Source organism: Lepisma saccharinum, chromosome 3, assembly GCF_977018435.1.
Source record: "Lepisma saccharinum chromosome 3, izLepSacc3.1, whole genome shotgun sequence".
Classification (NCBI taxonomy): Eukaryota; Metazoa; Arthropoda; class Insecta; order Zygentoma; family Lepismatidae; genus Lepisma; species Lepisma saccharinum.
Genome location: NC_139231.1, coordinates 75,367,425 through 75,394,536, shown reverse-complemented (window position 1 = coordinate 75,394,536; position 27,112 = coordinate 75,367,425). Strand labels below are relative to the sequence as shown.

The window sequence follows — 27,112 nt, the reverse complement described above, 5'->3', positions numbered from 1 at the left end:
TGAATATGCGAATAACGACTTCTATACAAGTTTAAAGAATATAAGGCTATTTATAATGTACAGTGCATAGGACTTGAATATCAGTATTACAACTTGTAATGTTCATGGTATTTATACCTTTTGTAATGTTGAAAATCGTACTGGATTTATTTCAATGTGTTTGAATTTTTTTCTGATATCCTATTTAACATAGGTTGGATGGTACCAAAAAGGGGTAGAAAAAACAAATTTATTCAGGCGCCAGCCCCTTTTCCTCAGGAGCCAGCATTTTTAAAAAAAAATATTATTATTATTTGCAAATACAATCTAAGAAAACGATGAATAAAAACTATGATAAATCTAAACATTTTGAAATGTGACTAAAACATTTGTTTATTAATTAATACAAGATTGGATTAAAAGTAATTAATTCTTGCACCAGAGTGGCCTTCCTAAAGAACTCTATATACGGGTACATGGTTCTACTGGTAACAGCATGAATAACTATGCAATACATTTTAATATATTGCCGACTATGATATTGCTGCAAATTTTAAATTTCGGCTAGGAACAGTAAATAAGTTTATGATGGAATGTTCATTGTTCCGATTCAATGATACACATGATACAGAAAACAAACAAACATTAAAAAATACATACTGTTCTCATTATTTTTTTTAAAAAAAAAGGTAATTGAAATTTTCATAAGCGAACTCCACATATATAGATAAAAGAAATTACTAAATTTGAAAATTCAGGCACCAGGTAAAAGTTTTCAGATGCCATTGCAATCGGTTGCCGTGTATCTTTCTACCCCTGGTACCAACCAAAGATGGTTCTAGCTCTGTGCACTCAAAAATTGTTATCCTGCAAGATTACTATCGGATTAAAAATTATAGATACTTGAGTTTGGACTCCAATTAAAAATTAACAAGTAAACCTACAAAAAAATGAGTTACATCAAAATTTAGCATATTTAATTCTGCATTAATTTATGCTAAACAAATATTTTTTCGAGTATGCCTTATATTTCTTAACGTCATGAGAACAAAAAAGGGCCAGTTCTTTTTTTGAGTTTTGTAAACGATCGCTCTTTTTGAAATTCTATAAACCAAAAACGGTTGTCTGATCATGATGAAATTTTAGTATGGTGAAGGCAGAAATGTTTTAAACATAATCTTAATTTTCAAATTTTAAAATTTGTCAGAAAACCGTTATCATAAATTTTATGAAACAACTTTTACTTAGTATTGGGTAGTCCTACAAATACAAAATTGGTCTTGTTTTGAAGTTTTTTGCATCTGTTTTTAAAATCCATTATCACTGTTAATTCACATAGAGAAACAGATTTTATACAGATTTTTATTCAGCAGAGTAAAGATGAGCATGGAAAGTGGCAACACAGCAAGCACAGACTCACAGTCCAAGCCTGGCAATTTCCACGGTTTAACAGATATCGCTGTGTGCCATGTTTTTTTATCCGATAGTGTGCTTTTAATCCGATAGTAGGCACAATGCCCCAGAAATAACATCAGTGTAAACATGAACTAATTTCACTTCTCAAAAGAATATCTAAAACTTCTTGTTAAAACAGCTCTTATTTTATCTGTTGTGCTTTATTTTAATCCTATCACATCCCCCCCGCACCACAACAACCGACAAATAATAATAATATATTATCTGGCATCTGATTTTCTCTTGCACTATCTGAAAGACATAATTTGTATGAAGCTAAAAACTAGACAATACTGTTACTTTTTAAAAAAGATCATTCCAGAAGTCCTGAATACAGATAAAATACAGGACATGTCCACAGAACATGGGTGCCATGTTAATACTGAAGGGACAATTTAAAATTTAAAAACTACAGAAATTTAAATATGCCAATTGTACTATATACCTAGTCATATCATAAATTCTGTTACAAAGCTAATAATGAACTACAGGCACAGTGAGCAAGCTAATGTATTAATATTTGGATGTTACTAACGTACAGGTCTTACCAACACAGAGCACCAATCACTGTTCAAAATGGCCACCTCAGGCCTTCAAACAGGCCGGAAGTCTTGGAGGCCAGTCATTGATAGCAGCACGCACAGTCTCGAGGGGAAAGTCCGCCACTGCCTTCACAAGAGAACGCTTGAGCCTCGCAAGGTTTGGATGCATCTTCTTACAGACCATACTCTCCAAAACGGACCACAACCTGTAGTCCAATGGGCTGAGGTCAAGACTGCTGGAGGGCCAATCAGCCAGAGCAATGAAATCTGGCACATTCCTCTGAAGCCACTCCTGTGTGGTTTTTGCCTTGTGGGCTGATACTGAGTCCAATTGGAAGCTCCACGGCTTTTTGTTGAACATGGTGTGGGTCAACGATTTCACAAGTGGCTCCAACACTGTCGCTTGGTACACTTTTGCAGATGTTTTCACACCATGTTCACAGAAGTAGAGGTCAGTTGTGCCATTGTATGAAACCCTCCACCAAACCATTACTGAGGTGGGATGATGGCCTCTGAGGATCCGTGGCATGTTTTCATGAGGTTCCTGGGATGTCGAGGCATAAACATGGTCGTTTTGACGATGTAAGACTCTTGAATCGTGAAGATTTTTTCGTCCATGAAAAGGATCCTCCTGTGGCCACCATTTGCGTAACGCTGAAGGAGTCTTTTTGTTTTCTGCTCCCTCTGGACCTTAAGCTGTGGAGTGAGGAAGTGACCAGTACTTCGCCGATAAGGGCGGAGTCCTAGGTCACTTCGGAGCACACGCAACATCAACATTTTCGAAATGTTCAGCTCTCGAGCCATCACTGCTTGTTTCCTGACAGGATTTCGTCGAATCTGCGCCACCACTGCTTTCACGAGCTTCCGGCTCCTCACGCTGCGAGGTCTACCTTTCCTGGGATGGTCCTCAATTGTCCCTGTGTCACAGTATCTGTTGATGGTCCGATGCACGAATATCCTGCTGATATTCAGCTTTTTCAGGGTGTTGAAACTGTCCGATGGTGATTTGCCAACTTGTGCAGTGCGATTACTGCCACACGGTTCTTGTATTCACCCCACTCCATTCGACTCGCAGTGAAATTCACCTTTCCGCAACCACAGACAAACACACAATGATACTGGTTGTTGTTAACAGAATTTATGATATGACTAGGAATGATATCCATGTGATTTTACATCTTATGATGTGTGTTTTAGAGCATTTCATGTGTAACAATACTAAATATGTATTTAATAAAACTAAATGTAATTACACTTTCTGTGGTTAAAACTTCTATATTTACTGGATGTTTCAACACATAAATTTGTTTCCCTTACTCTTGAAAACGATAAATATGCATGTGTCAATATGTTCAAATCAGGAGTGTGTGTTCTCCTGAAACATCACAAGGAAAAACTGTTTTTATGCTTGTAATAACCGTAGACTACAAGAGAAATAAACCTAATAGCTAGCGAACTATTGTGTGTCCGCCCTACTCTGGTATCATCTCGATATTTTTTTTTTCACTTAGGGGGAATCCAATATTTTACTTGCCGGGGGGCCCCAGAGAACTGTGCTACGCCACTGATACTGACTGACACATTCTGACACTAAAAACACATATCAGACCAAATAGCAAACATTTTACACTAATTATAGTGCTTTGTTGACATCAATTGCAGTTGCTCTTATAAATTCGTAATGTCATAAATAAATTAAGAACACACTGTATGTCTACTCTAATGCAGTAGTACTTAATTTCTCTCCTTGTACTTACAGCGCATGTATAACTTGGAGTACATAAAACACAGATTCATACATTTATCAGTTACTTCATTTTATACTGTAAAAATAAAATTATTTGTATGGAATACTTTCATCTTACTTTGTAGCACTACAAAATAGTACAGTAAATGTTACTATTAAAGTGGTTTTCATTTTTGTAACAAAAAATATTTTATTACACCAATAACACACTAAACTAATAAAATATTTTACTAGTATTGGGTTGGTGCAAATAAAATGTCCACTTTTGACGTCTGGTGGGAAACCCACCTCAACAACAGAACACAGAGATTGACTGAGATCACGGGTCTAACATCATAAACTCTGTATACGTTCAGCAAACAGGCTGGAGCACCCAGACAGTCAGGAGGGAGTGTGTTGCTGAACAGGGTTGTCTGAAAGTGCACCATGGAGAACACCCAATTTCGAGTGTTTTCTTTACGAATTCAAACTAGGACATTCTGCTCAGCAAGCCACCAATGATATTAACAGTGCATTTGGGCCAGGAATGGCAAATGAATGCACCATTCACCGCAGGTTTGTCAAATTTTGTTCCGGTGACACAGCATTGCAAAATGAGCCCCGTGGCCATCGACCAACATCATGTTCAGATGAGCTCCTCAGGAACGCCGTGGAAGCGGACCCTCGGAAAAGTGTTTGTGCCATTGCAGACGAGTTAGGCATACACCATACCACTGTCGTTCGGCAGCTCCGTGCGATCTGTAAAGTGAAAAAGTTGGTCTCATGGGTACCACATGATTTGACACCGGCCAACTGGAGGTGTGCAGTTCTCCGAGTGTAAGGAATAACTGGGATGGTTTTCTGCATCGGATTGTCACTTCAGATGAAAAATGGATCTGCTATGACAATTGTAAACGATCAGGACAATGGTTGGATCATGATCAACGTCCAGGGTGGTTTCCGAAACCACCTCTCCACCCACGGAAGATGTTGTTGCTGGTATTAAGGTCTATGGTGGGTGTGATCTATCATGTCTTTCTCAGGTGAGGTAAACCATCAATGCAGATCATTACAGTGCTGAACTCCATGAAATGTACCACAAACTTCTCCGCAAGCATCAAGCAATGATCCACAGACATGGTGTCCTCATGTTGCATGACAATGCTCGCCCACATGTTGCGCAAAGGACGGTGCAGGCTCTCCATGAGTTGCAATTTGAAACCCTTCCTCATCCAGCATATTCCCCGACCTCTCTCCCACTGACTACCATCTCTTCTGGCATCTCAATCACTTCCTGACAGGGAAGACCTTCGCTGATGATCAGGTCGTGCAACATGCCGTTGAGGAGTTCTTTGCGTCGTGCACTCCAGACTTCTTTTGCCATGGAATCCAATTGTTGGCTGAGCGATGGAAAAAGTGTGTGGCTGCAGACGGCGAGTATTTTGATTACCCAGGTATTGTAGTTTTGATTTTTTTGGCCTTTGGCAATGACGCACCTGGGGCGGGCATTTCATTCACACCAACCCAATATTTCATTAGTTTAGAGTAGCCATGTCAAACTCAATTTGTACATAGGGCCACATAACGATAATGTCAAAACTCTCCGGGCCACACATCTTGATATCCAAAACTAAGATGTTCACCCCAAGGGGAGGTGAAAAACATGATTCCCCTGCACATACCATTCTACGTAGAAGTGAATGATTACATGTGTGTGTGTAATTGTAATGAAAAATATCTTAATTATAATTCTTATATATTTTATTGAAATAAAACTGACATATCGTTTCGAAGTCAGGGATACCATTTTATGTTTGTTTCAAATGAAAATTGGTTACAATTATGCAAACATTTTCGCAAGAAACAGTTTATGGACAATACTAGTTTTGTTTCCAAGAGATTTGGCACCATTCTTAGAAACTAGCTTCTCAATATTCATGTTAAGATTTTGTGAGCAAGAAACTCTGAATGCAGACCACAAATGTTGATCAGTCATTCTTGATCGTTGGGCTGTTTTGTTATTAATCTTCATACTGGAGAACAACTGTTCACTAAAATTCGAGCAGCAAAATAGCTTATTCAAGGATATTGCTGAGGGAGATATGAGAAAAATCTATGAACATCCCACCTTGTGATATTTCTCCTTCAATACTGAGTCGCATTGTAAATACAATAAGTTCCATTCGAAGGTTGGGACTTGAACGCCTAACATCAAAAGCCTCCTCCAGCCAGCAAGATGGTTTTGTACTTCAGGACTAACCTGTCAATCAAATTACTTAGTTAACACCACACCTAAACCTTAATTGAATGCAAGAATGTAGTGGTGTAAGAAAAATGGTCAAATTGGTCAAGTTCAGATGAGTCAAGGCTTGTTTCATGAGAAAGGTGAAATCGATATCTATGCATAGTCCTGAGTGCATGATATGTATGTAGGGCCAAAGCAAAATGAATGTTGTGGGCCACATGTATCTTGGTAGTGCAAGTTTCAAAATTTTCTTGGGAACAAGAATGAAACATTGTCACACAAATAAAAACCACTTTATTGCTAACATTTACTGTATTATTTTGTAATATCCAACAGGTGGTTATGTGAAAGAACATTTCTCCTTACTGAGTTAACTTCAAATTATTTATTGATGTGTAAGTCAGCGCACATCATACCCTATCATCACTTCATAAGCATATGCTATATTTTTCAATTAAATACAAAATAATCTTGCTATCAGTTCCTTCTTGAAATCTATTATGACTGTTCAAAGGTCATTTCCCTTTCCGCCTTAGCATTTGTAATATAATCCAAATACAGTGGACTCTTAATTCAAACTCCAATATGATACGAAAAAATTTGAATTACCAAAAACATGCATTATTAAAGAATATCAATAAAACAAAACCTCTGTACCGCAGTATACACAAAAATAATGAACATGCAGTGGACCTTTTCATAAAAATTTATGTATTTTGTGCGTGATCCTATAGTGCAGGCCAAAAACAATTCCTCTCACAATTGTAATTAAGCTACCAGTAAATGGCAAACATGTTTAAAGTAAACACACAAAATAACACACACACACACACGTGTAACAAAATTAGCTACCGTTTAAAGAAGTTCGTGATTTTTATTTGTTTAATTTTACATGGTTAACAAAATCTTCAATTTCATTTGTTGTGCGAAACAAGTCATCACTAATGTTTGCTTAAGGGGTAGAGGGACAATTTCCCCTAGGTCGTCCTCTCCGTGGCAGTTGCCAGCTTTGCTCTTTTGGAGCCAGATCTGGCTCTTTCGTGTACTTGTTTGGCTGTGAACTGTGGTACCTGCCTCCTACCCCACTATGATGCCATCATCTGGCCCACAAAGACCAGCTTTTGCCATGAGTATATATATTTTGCATGTGATGTGATATTATACTTGCTGCATTGCCCCACCCACTCTTACCTCATCAGCTTCTTTTTATAGTGCCCTAGCTGGCATGAAGATGACATGATAATGTTATTTCCAATTTCATGCATCCATTGGTGAATTATTGAGATGGGTGATGCTGCCCCCACCCCTCTTGCCACCTAATATTACCCTAGAAGGCACTTTGTGCAGCCTTTGTTAATCTAGCTCCTTGAAAGTCAACTTTAGCTATATTTAAGGTGAAATTTAGCTCTTTTATGCACATTAGATTTTGAACACTACAGGATGGCCGTAGGAGGCAAGGAACCATTACTTTAGTCGTTCTTTCTGGAATATCAAAGATCCATTGACGTAGAATAGTACATGGACGGAAAAAAGAAAAGGTTGAACATGTATTAGTGGCAGGAAAAGTCGAAACTCCCATTTGATTAGCCGCAACTTGAAGTTAAAGTTGATTTCCCATAAGGAATACATAGGATTCTCTAAATACTTATTGATCATATTTTTCAAACATTGTGTCTAGCTTAATAATCACCTTAAAAAAAAGTTTCCACATGCAACATGCGAGAGAAATTCATACTCTCTTGTATAGTGAAGGTTTTTTTTTAGCAGTAGTACCCATTTAGACTATAATGAAATAAATGCACAACTGGTGCGTAATTGTCACTCTTCCCCTTACGACGCCACACTTCCGACATTGCCAACAATGTACTCAGACTAATCACAATGACATCCGAGGGCAGATAAGAAGACACAAATCATCGGCTAATAGGGGTTGAAGGACAAACACCTGCGCACAGTAGGGTGGGCAATCCTACATTATTGAGTAAAGGGTGGAGGATGCATGTCAGGAAACAGAAACTTTCTCTTCTCTATGGCTGTCTGGATAGCTGCCTTTGAATTGTCCAAATAAAAGGTTCAAAAATTTGAATTACATAACATTTGTTTCAATAGGAATTTCAAGGGGAATAAACCTCTGTTCGAATTTTAGAGTCCAAGTTGGAAACATTTTAGATGGTTCCTTTATTTCAGGTGGAAAATTAAGTAAATACGCATTCTTGCTTCCTACTAAGAAACATTACAAAGGATGAATTTCTGATCAACAACATAACACTTCTCATAGTATCTACCAACAGTAAGGATGCCAGATGCAAACAGGAGTCCCTCAGTCCATCACCCTCCCGATGCCCCTTGCCCCAACCAACAGATAATGCACAGTTGAGCATAAATTGCATAGGACTGCTCATGACAAAATATTTTCATCTACTTCCAACCTTCTCTGCCTGCACATTCATTTATTTTTCTTGTGATGTTACTTACAGTCAGTCTCAAAGGACACTTCTCTTTGGTGATTTTACCAGCCTCCATGGCAGAGTGGTTGGCACACCATGCAATGATGCCAGATGTCCCAGGTTTGAATGTGAGGAGAATGGATGTTCTTTGTGTGTCCCTTCATCACTTTTATCATATAATCACTCATCATCATCTTCATGATTAGTCAAAAGTGGAAGAAATGTGAAGTAAAATAAACCAAATCAATCTTTAGTGAGCTTGGAACCGAAGGAAAAATCATGCAACTAAATAACAGAAACAATCAACAAAAAAGACTAAAAATAGCAAAATTCCTATTGAATGTGTGATCCAATAAGACACATTCCTCTCTCTAACTGCCCTTGCAGAGTACTTTGTTCGAGGAGAATTGCTACCCAAATATTAGTAATAACAATCCTGGCATAATCTGAAAAGTATGCATTTTATAGACAAAATAACGAAAATAATAAACATAAATGTGGTTTTATTTTCTTCCTTTTAGTCAAAACATACAAAAAAAACAATGATTTTTGTGTGTCTTTTCAATGAAAACATTTGCATATGAATCACGTTAATCATAATGTTGATACAGCTAAAAAGAGTTACTAGATTGAAAACTATGTGAAAGAGAATTTTATGAAAAAGCACATGCTCATGAACACCTGTTCAATTTTATAAATACCACCCATTTGAATTTGGCTCATTACCCTATTATTATGGCGATTCAAACAATCACTGAAATTTCCTGGCATTGCATAAAAATAAAGCAGTAAAATTAGCAACATTGTGTTAGTAGGCAACAACGTGGACACTGCGGTTGAAAGACTGCTGGCCTTTCACTAATATCCTGCACATACCTAATTGTAAAATTAACATTCAGACCCAAAAAAAGAGCAAATTTTGAAAATTCTGGAAAAAAAGTGACATGTTATCAGTGAGGGCATAGTCACACACACCACAAGGCATTTTCTGCTAACACACCACAATCCTGTAAAATATATAATATACAGTAATTGACAAAATGACCTCTACCCATACAAATTACAATATACAAACAATAAGGAAGAGAGAAGTACACTGGAGCCCTTACCTTTCAGTCTTCTTCTTTGTCTTGTGCACTAATGGCAGTTCCTTTAGCTTGAGATCTCTGGTTTCATCTGTGAGGTTCTCGTTACTTGTACCATCATCCTCTTCATATTCAGTTTCCTCCAATTCCTCTTCAGTAGTTTCTGGTTTCTCGGTATCGCTTATTCTACTTGTATCTTCCGCCAGCTCTTTGCTCCCTTCTTCATTGTGCACGATGGAGGACAAACTGGAGGTACTCATGCTGGTGACTTCACCTGCCGTATCCTGACTTTCCCGAAGCTGAGGAACAAAAATAATATAAGAACCAGTGTTCAGATTAGTTTGGCAACAACACACTTATAAAGAGTGATTCGAAATAGAACGAAGGAGGTTGTTCTACACAATACCTCCCAGTAACTTATACACTAAATCGTTCGTCTGGAGGTAACACAACCCTTCTCAGCAATCAGGATATGGGATATACATGAGAACCTTTTATGTACAGCTTCCTTTGCACATCCATTACAGCAAATGATCCCTGTGGGCATTAAGTTGGGATTCTCTAATAGTTTAAAGCAGGTATTACCTTTCTACAACTTGACTTTGTTTCAAAATGGTGGCCCTTTTTTGTTTGTCATGACACCTGGCATTTTTGGGCCTTGCAGACAGTAGCAATAATTATGACAACTTGGCAAAGAAAAAATATAGAAAGCTGTGGTAAAAACATTTCAAACTTTATTTTATGTCCTGTACCCTTTTTTCACAATCTCAAATGCAATTGGCTGAAATTGGGGGCCAGCACTGATATTCAATTTTGAAGAAAAATCAAAGTTCAAGAATTTCTATAGTAGGGAAATAATGTCATGTCAGAGCTATAATTATTTTATGGGAAACATATACAGGGTGAGCATAAAGTCTTTCTCTGATTATGATTTTTTAATGTTGTGCCTTGGTTACAGGAATTTCAACCATGGGTAGTGTTTCAACAAGATGGTGCACCGCCACACTAGGAGTTAACTGTTCGCCAGTTCTTGCATGACACCTTTAGATGTATCGGTAGAGATGGTCCCATATCATGGCCACCGCGTTCGCTGGACATAACCCCTCTTGACTTTTCTTTTATGGGGTTACGTTAAGGACACAGTGTTTAGTTCACCAGTTCCTGATATGCAAAATTCTCTTGACATTTAACATAGTTTGCATTTTCTTAGGATCGATGTTTGTTTAAACAATCACAAAGATATCTTGAGAAAAGTCTGATGTCAGATTTCAAGTTTACCTGGAACCCTAACATTTTTCCTAGTCCCGCCAAAAACGTTAATTCTGAAATTCACTGCACTGAACAATACAGATCAATCAAGGGCCATTTGCATGATGTAATTAATAAATACAATAATTTTAATTGCATGATAGTTCATTAAAAGTAAATATTTATGTGCAACCAATAACATAAATTTACCTTTTTTGCCTAAATTACCTGTAATCCCAATATCGAAATTTAAAAAAAAATGAAAAACAAGCATTTTCAAAGAGCTTTAACTAAAAGTAGCAGAGCTCAAATATTTTCTGCAAAAACTTTGGATGTAAATGTTTCCCCTAAAAAAAATTATAGCACTGACATGACATTACTTCCCTACTAAAGAAAATCCTAAACTTTGATTTTTCTTAAAAATTGAATATCAGTTTTGGCCCTAAATTTCAATCATTTTCATTAGACATGACGAAAAAAGTACAGAACATAGAATAAAGCTTGAAATGAACTGAAAACAATGTTTATTATCACAGCTTTTTATCATTTTTCTTAGCCGAGTTATTATAATTATCACAACTGTCTGCAAAGGCCAAAAATACCAGAAGTCATGAAACAAAAAATGGCCACCAATTTTAAACCAAGTCAAGTTGTACAAAAATAATACCTGCCTAGAACTACCCTTGCATAGGAGTTGGAAAAAAAAATATAAAAATTTTTAGACATGATCAAGCAATCAGTGCTTGACCATTTGGTATGAACTGACCCATAAACATTCTGGACAAAAACTCTGGTCTTAGTACAATTTCTGGGAGCTAAAAGTGGATAAATAGTCTATGGGCCAGCCAAGTATTCAGTATAATTTGGGGTTACTAATTTTCCTTTATGCCACAGATATAAGGGTGTAAGGATACCAAAAAACCATGATTCCCATCTCAAAGTGGTACCTAATAGGAATGGCCGCCAATTCAACATGATGGATGTTGACATTTGAAAAAACGATCATATCTTTGAAACTAATGGTCCGATTTCAATTATCTCTTTTTCAAATGAAAGCTGAATATGTGTTCTATATTTAATGTTATCTTAGGTTTTTCGATAGGAGCAACCGTTAAGTAATTATTCACGGATTAGTAGAAAAAAATCGTATTTTTTACTATTAATTTTGTGTTTATCATTAATTTATTTATAATATAGACATCTGAGAAGAAAATGTTCCAAACAAAAATTGAAGCGTAAATGCTTACCTTTAATGTGACATAATACACTTGTTGCTTTTGACCTCAGAATTCATAGCAGGGATGTGTCCTTGGTCTAATTTAACTACACCTATTGCAACTGGTATTGACTATTGAATAGTATATTACAGTTATATACATGCAATAACATTTAATAATAATAATAATAATTGTTACTGTTAGTATTATTATTGTTATTATCATCAGTTGTTTTTGTTGTTGTAGTAGTACTAACTAATCATGAATTTTGTTTAAATGTTACCGATGTTCATGGAAGAATGTTATAGATTGATTGATATTGAAATTTTGGATGCGTCAACACTTAGGCAATTTGCAACAGTCACATTATAAGGGATCAAGCCCCTTACATTGTAAAAAAAAAATCACCATGCGTGTCTCTAAAATCTCCTTACCTAGAGTATAAACAGAGGCTGTCTTGGGGCACTCAGCACATATATGGGCAAAACACAGGACAACATGCAACCATAATTAGCACATCGAGCTACGACACCAGGCGTCGTGGGTTCGAGTCCCGACCTGGAAATGGATGTTTGTGAGTGTCCATTCATCAATTTCATCATATCATCACTCATCCCATCTTCGCAAATTAGCCAAAGGTAGCACAAAAAGTGAAGTAAAATAATGCAAATCAATCAACATGCAACCACACAAAGATAGCATTCCCGATAGCTCAGTGTAACACCGTTGCCTTGCAATCAAGGCGATGGATGGTATTTAACACCATTACTGGAGTCAATTAGCTATTTGCCCATCATTAATGCAGATATCTCTGAAATAACAACTGAAGTGCGGAGCTGTGAGAATGACAGTAGCAGTCCAAGGACAATGTAAGAGTTCATTGAGGAACATGGGCAAGTGGTACAATGCCTCTAAAGTGTGATTTACCTGAATCAATGGCGTGGAGTAGGGATGGCCAGATCCGGATCCTAGCGGATCCAAAATCCGGATCCGGTTGGTTCCGGATCCGTGGATCCGGAATTTTCAGATCCGGAATTTTCAGATCCGGATCCGGTACTTTCGGATCCGGATCCAGAACTTTCGGATCCGGATCCAGAACTTTCGGATCCGGATCCAGAATTTTCGGATCCGGATCCAGAACTTTCTGATCCGGATCCGGTACTTTCGGATCCGGATCCGGTCGTTTTGGATCCAGATCCGGAATTTTCGGATCCGGATCCGTTTTGCCATCCCACATGCGCTTCTTTGGAAAGTAAGAATGTGCTTATAAAACATGTTACCTGCTAATATACGTATATATATAATATACATACACACATATACAGATGGGGGACAAAATAATACGAACACCTGTGAATGTAGAGAAAATCTTTATTAATAGGGGGTTGGACCACCCTGTGACTGAAGTACACTTTGTATGCGACGTGGGATGGACGCATAGAGGTCATGCACAATGTTTAAGGGAATATGGAGCCATTCTTCCTCCAGAGCAGTCTCCAATTCCGAAAGTGTGGCTGGAGGCGGACTTCGAGCACGAAGTTTGGACTCCAAATATCCCCACAAATGTTCTATAATGTTCAGGTCAGGAGACTGTGGGGGCCATTCAAGATGTCCTACTTCATCGTCATGTTCTTCAAACCATGTTTGGACAGACCCAGCAGTGTGGATAGGAGCGTTGTCGTCTTGAAAAAGCGGTCAGTCACCAGGAAATAAAGTCTGGACAGAAGGATGGAGATGATCCCCCAGAATGCTGCGATAGTGACTGGCATTGATCTTCCCATGCAAAAAAACAAGTGGTCCCACACCATGCCAAGATATCGCGCCCCATACCATAATGGACCCATCTCCATGCTTCACAGTCGGCAAGAGGCAGTCAGGATGAAATGCATCTCGAGGCGTTCTCCACACATAAACGCGCCCCGTGGTCTGAAATAACGTGAATGTTGATTCATCAGACCAGATGACTTGTTGCCACTGCAGTGGGGACCAACTTCTGTGAGCTCTGCACCATTGGTGTCGCTTGACAGCATTACGTGATGTCACCAATGGCTTACGAATTGCCACTCGGCCATGAATGTTTGCAGCATGGAGTTACCTTTTGACAGTTTTGGTTGAAATGGGGTCCTGGAGATGCCTGTTCATTTCAGATGTTATCTTGGATAACAATTGCTTGTGCTTTCGGGCCACTATGTGCTTCAACACCCTCCTATCCCGAGCAGCAAGCTTTGTCTTTCGTCCACTGTTGTGCTTTGAAGACGCCATCTTACCTTGTGTTGTGTACGCTGTCATAACGGCTGATACTGTGCTCCTTGCACACCCAACAAGCTTTGAGGTTTCAGTCACCGTGGCTCCAGCTGAACGTGCTCCAACAATCATGCCTCTTTGGAACTCTGTCAGGTCTGACATTGCAGTGTCTCTTGAGAGCGTATGATAGACTAATGCATCACCAATGACTGCTGTTGGCAAACTAATACCTTCCCCTTCACAGCCACTAAGTGGCAGACTTCAGTGCCAGGTGGTGCTGCTGTACTGCCGGTGTGAAATGTGGCATACTTTTTCACAGGTGTTCGTATTATTTTGTCCCCCATCTGTATATATAGTGTGTGTGCGCGCGTGCGCGATTTGTAATTAATTAATACACTTACAAGGGAGGTCTAAGTCTCCCCCTCCGATTTCCATGAAACTTGCAGGGCCCAAATGAAGAAATACGTGTTTTTTTGTTTCGGCAAAAAATTTGTTCTAGGGGGCAACCACCTCTCAAATGTCAAGATGAGGACAAATTGAAGTGGGGATCTGACCACTGTGTTCCCCTCCGATTTCCATGAACGTGGCAGGTGTATAGTAGGGATGGCCAGATCCGGATCCTAGCGGATCCGAAATCCAGATACAGAACTTTTTTATTTTAATTTGTAGAACTGTAACTGTAGAACAATTGTATAATTTTTGTATAACATTTCTATCTTGTTATATGTGTTAAAGGTTTCATCCTGGAATGGAATGTCTCACATTTATGTGTTTTTCATTCCCCCCCCCCCCCTCAAATGTCAAGATGAGGAGAAATTGAAGTGGGGATCTGACCCCGAAACCACGTAAATATGGCATAGGAAGAAACAGGGGTGATAGGGCCTCTCTATACACCTGTCAAATTTCATGAGAATCGGAGGGGGACACAGGGGTCAGATCCTTACTTCAATTTGTCCTCATCTTGACATTTGAGGGGATTTTGCCCCCTAAAACAGTTTTTAGCTGAAACAAAAAAACACGTATTTCTTCATTTGGGCCCGTTTATACACACACCTGCCAAGTGTCATGGAAATCGGAGGGGGACACAGGGGTCAGATCCCCACTTCAATTTGTCCTCATCTTGACAATTGAGTGGGTTTCGCCCTGTAAAACCGTTTTTTAGCTGAAACAAAAAAAAACACGTATTTCTTCTATTGGGCCCCACTATACACCTGCCAAGATTCATGGAAATCGGAGGGGGACACATACGTCAAATGCCCACTTAAATTTGTCCTCATATTGACATTTGAGGAGGGGTTGCCCCCTCAAACAGTTTTTTAGCCGAAACAAAATAAAAAAACACGTATTTCTTCATTTGGGCCCGTTTATACACACACCTGCCAAGTTTCATGGAAATCGGAGGGGGATACTTAGATAACCTCCCTTGTTAGTCTTACACTTTGTAATTATTTAACACTGCATATATTATAATGTTTTATTTTAATTTGTAGAACTGTAACTGTAGAACAATTGTATAATTTTTGTATAACATTTCTATCTTGTTATATGTGTTAAAGGTTTCATCCTGGAATGGAATGTCTCACATTTATGTGTGTTTTCATTTCCAACATTCGAATGAATACATATTCGTTTCAATGGCATTTACAAAATCACCTCTGACATGTGTGCACGAGTGTGTTAGCCGATGCGTAGCAAAGTATTTTAGGAACAACACTTGAAAAAATTCTTGTAGGACTAACGAAAAATTTCTTTGTAATCGAAGTTCATAATACCTTTTAAGGTGTGGTAATATTATAATGGTATTGAGATACGAAACTCTCGGATCCGGATCCGGATCCAGATCCGAATCTTTCGGACCCGGATCCGGAACTCTCGGATCCGGATCCAGATCCGAAACTTTCAGACCCGGATCCGGATCCGCAGATCCGGAACTCTCGGATCCGGAACTTTCGGATCCAGATCCAGATCCGGAACTTTCGGATCCGGATCCAGATCCGAAACTTTCAGACCCGGATCCGGAACTCTCGGATCCGGATCCAGATCCGGAACTCTCGGATCCGGATCCAGATCCGTAACTTTTGGATCCGGATCCGAATGGATCCGGATTTTTCGGATCCGGATCTGTTTGGCCATCCCTAGCGTGGAGAGCCACAGGAAGGGTGGAAGCAGGACAGACAGCGAAAGGTATCTGTAGCCCTTGGAGTGTCTCAAAGTGCCATTTCTCGCCTGTATATTCGGTTCTAAAGAACGTGAAATGTGCGACGAAGGAAAGGTCAAGGCCGTCCGCGAGCAACAACAGCAAGAGACAACAGGTACCTCTTGTTAACAACCGATTGGAACAGACAACAGAATGCAACAAAACTATAACATGCTATTCTCACTGCAATAGGATGCAGATATAAACTCAAACTGTCTGAAACCGCCTTCCTAAAGATGGGCTCTATTCATATAGACTCATGGTGTGAGTCACTGTACAGCTTTCAGTCCGTAGAAACTTGGCTGAGGAACATAGCAATTGGGGCCACAACAAAGTGGTGTTCTCCGATGAGTCGCGATTCAGCCCCCAGCCTTACAATAGACGTGCCTAATCTGGAGGGAATATAGAACATGCTATAACCCTGCTGTTGTTCAAGAAACATTCTAAAATGGAGGTGGTAGAATTATTTTGTGGGTTGGAATCAAAATTGTGGGACGTACGGACCTCCAAGTCATCCAAAATGGCAGTTTGAAGGCCCTTAGATATGGAGACGAGAACCTCAGACCTCTTGCCATGCCGTGCACAGATGCAACAGGTGATAGTTTCCTTTTCATTGGCGATAATGCTCGCCCTCACAGAGTTCTGTTAGTGCTCGTCCTCACAGAGTTCTGTTAGTGCACAACGTGCCAGAGGACGAGGAGTGTATGGAGTGGCCACCGTGATTAGTGGATTTAAATCCCATAGGGAATGTTTGGGATGCACTTGGCAGATGCATTCTAGATAGGATGGCACCTCCCTCAACTCTTCCAGAGCTGAAAATGCCCAAAGTGAAGAGTGGCGAGGAATCCTCCAATCCTGCCACACAGATGTGCAGCTGTGTTCGAGATCACACACCATACTTGGGGCAAGTTAATGCTGTGACCATGGTCGTTTCTGAGCTATTCTGTTGGTACACACATTGCTCTATAGTGACGCACATCATGTGAGCATTGGTCCAAGCGACTGTAGGGTCTTTCTGTTACCTGTACTAATCCATACTCTACTGTATCTGTTCTCTGAATGTTCTTTCATTTGCATAAACATCGGCTGTACATGGTTTTCGTCTAGTTCCTTTCTGTCCCTCTCTTTATCCAAGAAGAAGGTGGTGGCTAGTTATGGCAGGCAATTATCAGACAAGACACTATTTGGTCAAAATATTGTGACAGCACAGAATCTGAATCTTCAAATGGGCTTTCTCTTAGAACCATTATCATGGGCATTAGAGACATACTTGCAGAAAAATATTATCCCCCCCCCCCCCCCTGAGGAAATATTCAGCCACGGTGATTAATGGCATTGTTCTTATTCAGAGAGTAAAAGAAGAGGAGTCAAACTTTGGTAAGGTCTCTCTGCCTTGTCCATTGCTTTTCAGAAGGAAATACTAGTCCAAGAATCTATGTCTGTCTGATACGTACAATGAGACGTCTATAAAGAACATCGAAAGGATAATGTATATGGGAAGAATTCGGGCATCAGTGACAGAGCATATCATCTTCCCAGATTGTCAGAATGTGAAGAAAATTCCTAAGTCACGTAATGAATAAAAGAACTCTAATTGCATTTCTTGTTAACAAATGTAAGAAACCAGAGCATTTTGTAAATATTTTGAATAAAAAACTTCATGAATAAATGATGGAACACCACATTTGAAGAAAGCCCCAAAGTGCTCAATCTCAACAGTAAACATGAAGAAGATATGGTAATTTATTGGTGAATACTGCCACTGCTGATGAGGGTTATGAAGCGGTAACGAGAGGCTCAGATGACACAGATGTGTGTATTGTGTGTTTGAGATTCCATGAAAGAATCATGGTTAAATTGTTTCTGAAATATAGTACTAAAATACCTATGTGGGTTCTTGACATTAAGAAAATAGCTTCAATTCTTATTAAAAATGCTTGTCGAGATATAATAAGTCTCCATATGCATTTGCAGGAAAAGTAAGTGCATCCTTCCTGCCAACAGACAAACACAGGAAATATTTTCGCACCATCGGAGATCAATGGGATCTCAATGAAATAGTAATGGGCAAACTGTAGTTCTCATGCTTATTGTATGCTCCAAAATCTTCCGTACATTGTGTGAATGACATGACATGTAGTCTATTCTGTGGAAAAAAGGGTGAGATAGACATTTATCAACTTGCAAGAAACATGCTTAACGTGTGATTATCAATCTGCTATAAGCAAGAGATGTCTTCTGAATGAGCCACGTACACTAGACCAAGTGGAAGAAGATGGACATTGAAAAAAAACATGCTGGAGCAGAGGAGCTGGTAATGGATTGGATGGAATGGCAGCCAGCATCTTAAATTCTGTTAGATATACTAGCTTGCAACTCAATTAGAAACTGTCTCCACGATGGTGCAGTGGTAGCGTCACCACCATGTAATCAAGGTGTCCCAGGTTCGATACCTGGTGGAGGCACATAGTGGTTCAGATCCCACTTTAAACTGTAGGTCGTCTCAATTAGGCTTACTGTGCATAAAGTGGACTTGAAACACCAAATCAATCAACCAACCAACCAATCCAATAGAAACCCCAAAGTGTCTCTTGTGTCTAAATAACATCAGGTGCACTGACAACTGCAGACTGCCCACATGTGAAAATCAATGAGTGATGACAGCTATTCAGAAGAAGATGATGATGAATGTAAATAATATAATTTTGTTTATGTAAAATTATAACATACATTATTGAAAATTGTAAGTAGAACTTATGCATTTAATCTCAGTATATAAGCAATATAATAAAGTTTTATTGTTATTATAAGGATTATATTAATATTATTACACTTAATAGTTATTAATTATTATAAAATAATATTGAATGTAATAAGTCTGATGAAATTAAACTTATTTATTCAAATATTGTGATCAATTTATATGCTTCTTATAAAAAATATGAAAAACCATTATTTTTTGGCTATGGTTACTAATTCAATAATATTATATAAAAAGCAAAGAGTTATGAGATGCTATCACACATTTTCCAGTTCCAGGCATTCACACCTTGAAAAAAAAAAATTATATAAGAACCCCCCCCCCCCCCCAAGTGGTACCGAATGCCTAAATTTGAGGTCCTGGCTCATGGACTAATTGGTGAAATTATTTCGTATTAAATATAACAGCAAAGAAAGTTAAATAGTAACATTTTTGTATTTACCCAAGAGCATAACTTTTCATTCTATTATAGCACATTTTAGCAGTATTATTTACACCAAGTGAAATTTTTCAAAGCAGTTTCTCCCTGGAACAAGACAGAGAAAGACATTACAAGTCTTACACCGAAATCGTGCATGATAAGGACATCCAGAATTTCTACAGCAGGGGACTGCTTTACCTCTTTCAAAATGTACAGCTTCTGGTAAATGAGCTACATTCCTTGTTCTGACCTCGAAACAAGGGGAAGGTGTAGAATGCCTTCTCTTACTAGGTAGACCTATCTCCTGATCATCTGTGTTTGCTTGTGTAACATTCTGTTGGGATGCAAGAATTAGTGACCTGCCTAGGTCAAATTTAAGGTCTAACAATTGATGTTCATGTTTTGGTGAAGTTTGTGTATTTCGCATTTCCATGATCTGCATCCATATGTTCGAGCATATAAGATCACTCATATGGAGTATTGTTCTAACATTTCACTTTTTTGTACGGGCCTTGGATGGATAGAAACTTATCATTCTATCACAAAAGTCAACACCACCCATATTTGTGTTGTACTTGTGCACAGCATGAGGCATAGGTACTTTATGTGCTTATTTTCAGATTTTGACCATCTTTTGCAGTGTCAGTGGATGGGGACCATATATTGTGGATGCAAGAAGAACAGGTCGTTATCACACCACTTAGTGACACACATGGATTTCTCAGGATTAATAGCAGTGCAGAAAGTGCCTCTACCATTCATTTTTAGCTGTTTGTCAGAAACTATTATAGAATAGCTTTTGCATGTTGAGGAATTCGTGAAACCATAATTGTACCAGTAGCTTGCAAACCCTTTGTCAAAAGATATTCCAGCAGGTGAACACTGGTAAAATATCTGTCGAAATATAATCTGTGTCCAGGGTTCAGTGTTTCTACCAATGTAAGAACAGCTGACCCACCCAAACCAAAGTTTTGTTTCATATCATTTGAAAATATATTTTTACCTTGATAGCACAGAAAATCCAAAACTTTACCTGAAGGACAAGCCAGAACAAATAGTTTTATACCCACAGGATTAGGTTTACCCGGAATGTATTGTCTAAAACCTACTCTTCCAGGAAATGGGATGATTTGTTCGTCAATTGAAAGATCTGCAGTTTTCCACAATTTTCTGCATGCATCCTGAACACATTTCAACACTGGCTCCACCTTCCACAGTCTATTAGTATTCTTTGTAGCTTCAGGAACTTCATCATCGACCACAACTTTTAAGTTACATCTAATGAAGAAATATCTGTTTCTCAGCATGGCATCTGCTATTAATGGAAGCCTTGTATCCTTCTGCCAGTACATTTTGATTCGTGGAAGCTTGAGACATTCCATAATCCTGTTGATGCCGAAGAATGTTCTTATTTCTCCCTTTGTAATATTTGGTGACTTTCCGGAATCTAGAACACATCTCTGGTTTGTGCAGAATGCCATTGTTTCGAACATTTCATCTGGAAGACATGCCTCAAAGAATTGTACAGTATTTTCTGTCTCGATCATTCTGTTATCATCAATGTTGTTAGCTGATCCTTCAGTTAGATGTGGAACAAACATTTCATCTGAAATCCAGGGCAAATCCAAAATTTCATTCTGTGATGCTGAATGGCTAATGGGTTCAATGCCTGACTCATCACTTGAGACTGGTTCATCAGGATGATATTCCTCTTCACTTCCACTGCTCAAATCTGATCTGAATCATCCAAATCATCATATAAAATCTCTCAAAGTTCATGAGGAGGAATTGATCTATTTGTGCACTTGCACAAACGGACGACCTGTAAATAAAAGTACGAAATTAATGTCAATTCTTAATAAAAATTAATATATTTTCAATATTGCCCATACAGTGGCTGGTGTATGTGGATTGCATATTTTACAAAAGTGCTACAGGATAATATTTAAATTAACTGAACAATTTTTCGAAGCCTATCTTTTTTTTTTTCAGGAATAATAAATTATGCTCATTTGCATAAAATACTAATTCCAAATTCCAATGTACTGTATACAATACAGTGTTGCATGCAATACAACCTACTGCTGTTCCAATGTACTGCATGCAATACATGCTAATTTCTTCATGAATATCTCTTGCATAACAGTGCTTGTCCAAATATAGTACTAATGGTTATAAAGCAGGTTGCTTTATGAAGCAGTACACAAAAATTAAACATCTAACAAGAAGGTAATCATGGATAAAATAAAAACTTACCGGACGAAAATGTCGACGGTTGCTCCTGCATGGCCATCTTGAAATTCACACAGGTGGCAGCACTCATCAACCACGTACACATGCCAAAAAATGGTTGCCAGACGAAATTCGTTCTTAAAGCATGCGCTCAAACAGAAAACACAAACATTGAACAGTTTGTTGCGTTTGTCAGGGTGATGACGTAATACGTTGTTTGTGTATTGCATGCAATACACTGGGTCTCAAGAGGATAATTGAATACTGAAACCTGTGATATTCTTATTATGAACAATATTACTATTACCTTTCTGATTTTTTAATATTATGTTGAACATGTATTGATTATGCTGTGTAACAATTGCCATTGTGGTAAAACCTGGGAATCCCTGGTGTTTTCATCACAACATATTACATCCTTTAAACATATTTTTCTACTTTCTGAGCATGTAAGAATGGTAACACAGTTATTCTCTGTTACGACTGTCCTTCTGCTCTCCAACAATACAATAAATCTTCACAATATTCCACATAGTTTCCGAGATATGCCACATTTTGCGTTCGTTTGTCCACCCAATTTCTGAAAATCTTCAAAAATTTGTAACTTTCAACATATTTGTTGGACAAGTCTAAAATTACATATTTGTCATATTGGACCATGAATCTATATTGCAAGTAAATCCGCGACTATGAAGCAAATTTATGTCTTTCAATTTGGTGATTTCACTCCGAATGACCCAGAAGAAAAAAATAATTTTACACAGAAATTCTTATTTGCAGACCCCTGTGGCCATGGCGGCCCACAGGCTATTTTCTAAGGAGGGGAGCAGTGCTCAAAGTAGGGGGAACATTGGGGCATACTGAGGTTGAAGAAAATATTTTGTGCTCTGGCATATGTATTATCATAGTTATTATCTATTATTCAACAGAAATTGCCAGTACTACAAGTGACACTTGTTTCTCTGCTCAGTTTGCATGTCAGCATTGGGTGATGACACCAATATAATTGCACTAATCAGTTTATTAGTCACCAGAACAAACATAAGAAGAGATTGTTGTGTAAATCACGTTGTAAAATTTGTGCAAGTTACTGAAACTCGGGAGAGGCATGTTGCCAATGAGAAAACGAAGAAATCATGATCAATAACTTCAAACTGTATATGCTTGACTTTATGCTTTCCTGTCTAGCCTGGATAAAGCAAAGACCTAAACAGTGGTTCTCTAACTTAGTCTCCTTAGTGAGACCGTGGCCAATTAAATTACTTTTTTACAAGTCGATGACCTGATCCCAAGAATTTTCCTCCAAAATACCTTTACAATTTTTAAAATTGTATACTTCTATGTGAATATGTATCCTTGAAATTAAATATTGATAAATGCTGGCATAATCATAAATAGTAATAATTTGATTACATCTAGGCTTATTGATATATAAAAATATGGATGGTAAAGCGGTAACATAGTCTCCTTATAATTGACCAATCCCGGGTTCGATATCCGGTAGAGGCAGATCCCACATTAAACTGTAGGTCCAGTCTTGAGTAGTCTATTTGTGCATACAGTGGACTTAGGGACTCACAAATCAAATATAATTATGTTATTTGTCAACTACTTTCAGCAGAACCATGGCCCAGTACTGTGTTGCTTGCAGCTTGCCGCGTGTGTGAAATCTCCCTCACGCATCAGGCTTTGAGCACAGGCTATACAGGATGCTTGCTGGTTCAAATATCCTGGGGTGGAAGCATAACTTTTCTCCTTAGACTTTGGCCAGTTGCCACCCACCATTGTGAGGAAATGTTCTTGAAATTTTGAAGTGTGGCTTACAATAAAAAAATATTAAACTATTTACGAAACAGATTATGTGAACAATCACACAATTCAAACTAGAAATTTTTCAAGGCGATCACTAATTTTATTTATTTATATACTGTCCGTGAACTTAGAATATGTATCCACAGATTTCGTTATATTGTACGAGTCAACTAATAAAAACTCTCAAGACTCAGTGTTCATTATTATTAATTTTCAATGTGTGAGATGTGGTCGAGTGGGTTCCCAGCAAAATACCATAAGACATTGTCTTCGTTAATAAGCACGGGTAAACTGGCTCAGCCAGAGAGACCCCAGCCAACTTGACATGTGGATCCTCTTCGAAATACAGAATTATTTTACTTGCAGATAGCCATCGATAGGGGGAAAAAAAACACCACTCATACCTTTCTACACAGTTTTGTCAAACTTCTAGAGGATAAATTGTCTACAGTTATCAATCCAGTTTTTCAGCCAAGCAATAAAAAGTCGAACTTCGTAATTCATGGACTTGTAGTAGTACTACGTTAGTTTTAAATGTGGTATTTAAAATGTATCATCCCAACAAATACTTTTAAGGGGGCTCCAAGCTTGTTTTCTTTTTAAATCAGAGTTAATGTGCATTTCCTACATTATCCACACTTGTCAAGTGTTACACTTTATTCTCGATTCTTAGCTATAGTGTGACAAGGTAGTTGATAGTTCTTTGAACTGTTAAACACTTCAAAGGGGCCCTGATACTTGGTAGAAGATGGGACCCAGGGGACAATTATTTCCTTGCTCTAGGGGCTAGTACCTTATCTTCTATAGCACAGCACATGCGTGAAATCTCACCATTATTTTGGGTTATTTTGTAAAGTTCATTTTACTTTTGTATTAAAACATTCTCTTCAACCAGATCTTCCTTTCCAGTCTGATATGATTATATTATGATCTACAGTCCTCAAGTGAAATTTTTTAGCTGAGAGCATGCTTGATCGAGTTTGGCGATATGAGAGGTAATGCCTATTTGGATCACCATGGAGATATTGCAGTAGGTGGGGGATGTTCATACAAATTATCCAAGTTAGGGAACCTCCCTGCATCCCACCAACACTTCCTGCAGTGATGATCCATGAAAATATGACTTTTTTAATTAGAAAAAAGTCTGAAATGTATATTCAGTGATATATCGAAAAGGTGTTACCCCCACACACCTTATACGCCTTCATGGCATGGTGCTAAGCACAGGGGAGCACTTTACCTTTTTTTATATCGAAAAGGAATGGCATCGTTGAAATTATGATTAATAATATTGAGGTCCACTAACATTAAAACTTCGTGACATACATAGATTCCCATCGCCACTCAATTACCTGTCTCTCAAGACTGGCGTGCACGAGAATTTATCTTTAGGAGTTTCGAACTGACCTTGGGTCAACCTCAACATCCACAATCTAGAAGTCCAGTTCAACCTCCAAAACTGAAATGGTAAGCTGTTTTTATACATACATATATATACATACATATACATATATATATATATATACATACATACATACATACATATATATATATATATATATATATATATATATATATATATATATATATATATATATATATATATATATCAATTCAAATTTTGAATTTTTTCTTTGTCCGGTGAGTGTTTCCTCTCTCCTCTTTTACTTTTTATTTAGCCCTTGTGGCCCTCCTTCCTTTTATATATATATATATTTGTCACTATTAGTATTAGTAGGCGAATGTGAGTGACTTTTTCCGTTGAATTTTCAACTAGCGCAAACAAAGAGGATGGCTTTCGGAGCTAAAACCAAATCCATCTCAACATTTACTACCCTTCAAACAATTTCCCAAAACATTATTTTCTTTATATCTGTGCATGCATAAATGTAACCTATTTTCTTTAAAAAAAAAATATCAAGCAAAAAATACAAAATATCATGCACTACATATTTGACGACAAGAAGTCCGCCCTCCCCTCAACTATCCAACCTTATAACTGTGTGTACGTTGGAAGGGGGGGGGGGGTGGAGGTAGTAACTAACTATTGTACATCTGTCCATTCATCCGACTTTTCCCATGATATATACATTATAGTATTCTCGATAATATTATTCAGTGAGGGGGCCCCGATATTTTACTTGAGAAGGGCCACACAAAACTGCGCTACGGCACTGGTCGCAGGTTATTACCTCCTTTATTATTTGACTTTATTTATTTTACCTTGCTTTCTTCCCACTTTTTGGATAATTAAATGAATGAATTAAAGCAGAAAAAATACACCAAAAGGTATGAAAATGTAGCAGAAGTCACATGTGTCTCAGTCTGAATTTAACAAGAAGTTAGTTTTTTTAAGTACATACACACTTGATTTACATGTACACATAGTACAGACTACGTCAATTACAATTTTGTGTAGATTATTTATATTAAACAAACAGCATACTTACTTATTAACTCTCTAGTATTTTTTTTCTCCAATCCAAATTTTATGTAACAGAGTTCATGGAAAATCATGACATCACAGAAGATTATGCATAATACATGACAATCTTTCACTGTAATTGTACGTTAGCAAGAATCACAAGATTTTAAGGTTAAAATATGAATAAATTCTCTAAAAGTTCTCAGAATCTCCATATGGAAACCACCGTGGTCAGCTGTATTACCTAAATAAAAATGAACATTCTTAACTCCCTCGAATAGTTTTTTGAAAAAAATTCATCAGGTTAAAAAATCTGAGACACTTATGGATTCTGTACATAAAAAAACTGGTTGTACTCGTGTGTGTAATTCAAAACAATACATGGGTTTTTCTTATTAGTCAATAAAGAATCCATGATGTTATTTATTTGAGGTCTGTTAAATAAATGGTCAAGCGAAAATGAATATACGGTACTAGTTTACTATCCTTCGGACAGATTTCTTCATTTCTACAGAAGAAACTACTTACCGTAATAAGTTTCCGTAGTATTGTCTAACATCGGGAAGGTGTTTTGTGTGAAATTCAGGTAAGTTTTCCGTATCCTAAAAACGGATTTCTTCAAATTTAAAAGTTTGGAGCTCATTTGGGGGCAGGTGACTCCGGCCAATTTCTAACATGCCTTTAACAGGGAGTCTATAGAGAAAGCTGGGGAGCCGGAGCGGAGGCGGGGCCACGTTAGGGGTTGGGGGCGGTAGGTCAATTACCCCAGGGGCGGAGCTTGGAATCGGTGGGAAATTTGGACTCAAAAATTTCAAACAAAAATATTTTTTTAGTTTAACCCTTCATGCCGGGAGTTAAATACCCACCAGCCGCTGCGAGAGGCGGTAATTTTAAATCACCAAAACAGCAATTTTCTCATAATGTCACAAAATTGAACACATCTTAAAAACCATTTGCTCAATTACAATGAAATTTTCAGGACTTGTAAACCAAACTTCACACTACACAAAAATTTATAAATAATGACATTTATGATATAATAACAAAAATAATAGAAATAAAAACTTACATGTCAT

General features: G+C 37.9%; 1 protein-coding gene across 2 annotated transcripts in view; it reads right to left on the bottom strand.

Annotated features, from left to right (window-relative positions):
* TTLL5 (Tubulin tyrosine ligase-like 5) overlaps window positions 1–27,112 on the bottom strand; it is a 335,902-nt gene that overhangs the window by 226,721 nt on the left and 82,069 nt on the right. For both annotated transcript variants that reach the window (XM_083118839.1, XM_083118841.1), the window contains one exon: window positions 9,504–9,778. In XM_083118839.1, coding sequence (XP_082974965.1) covers window positions 9,504–9,778 — 275 coding nt within the window. The remainder of the gene's footprint in view (window positions 1–9,503; window positions 9,779–27,112) is intronic.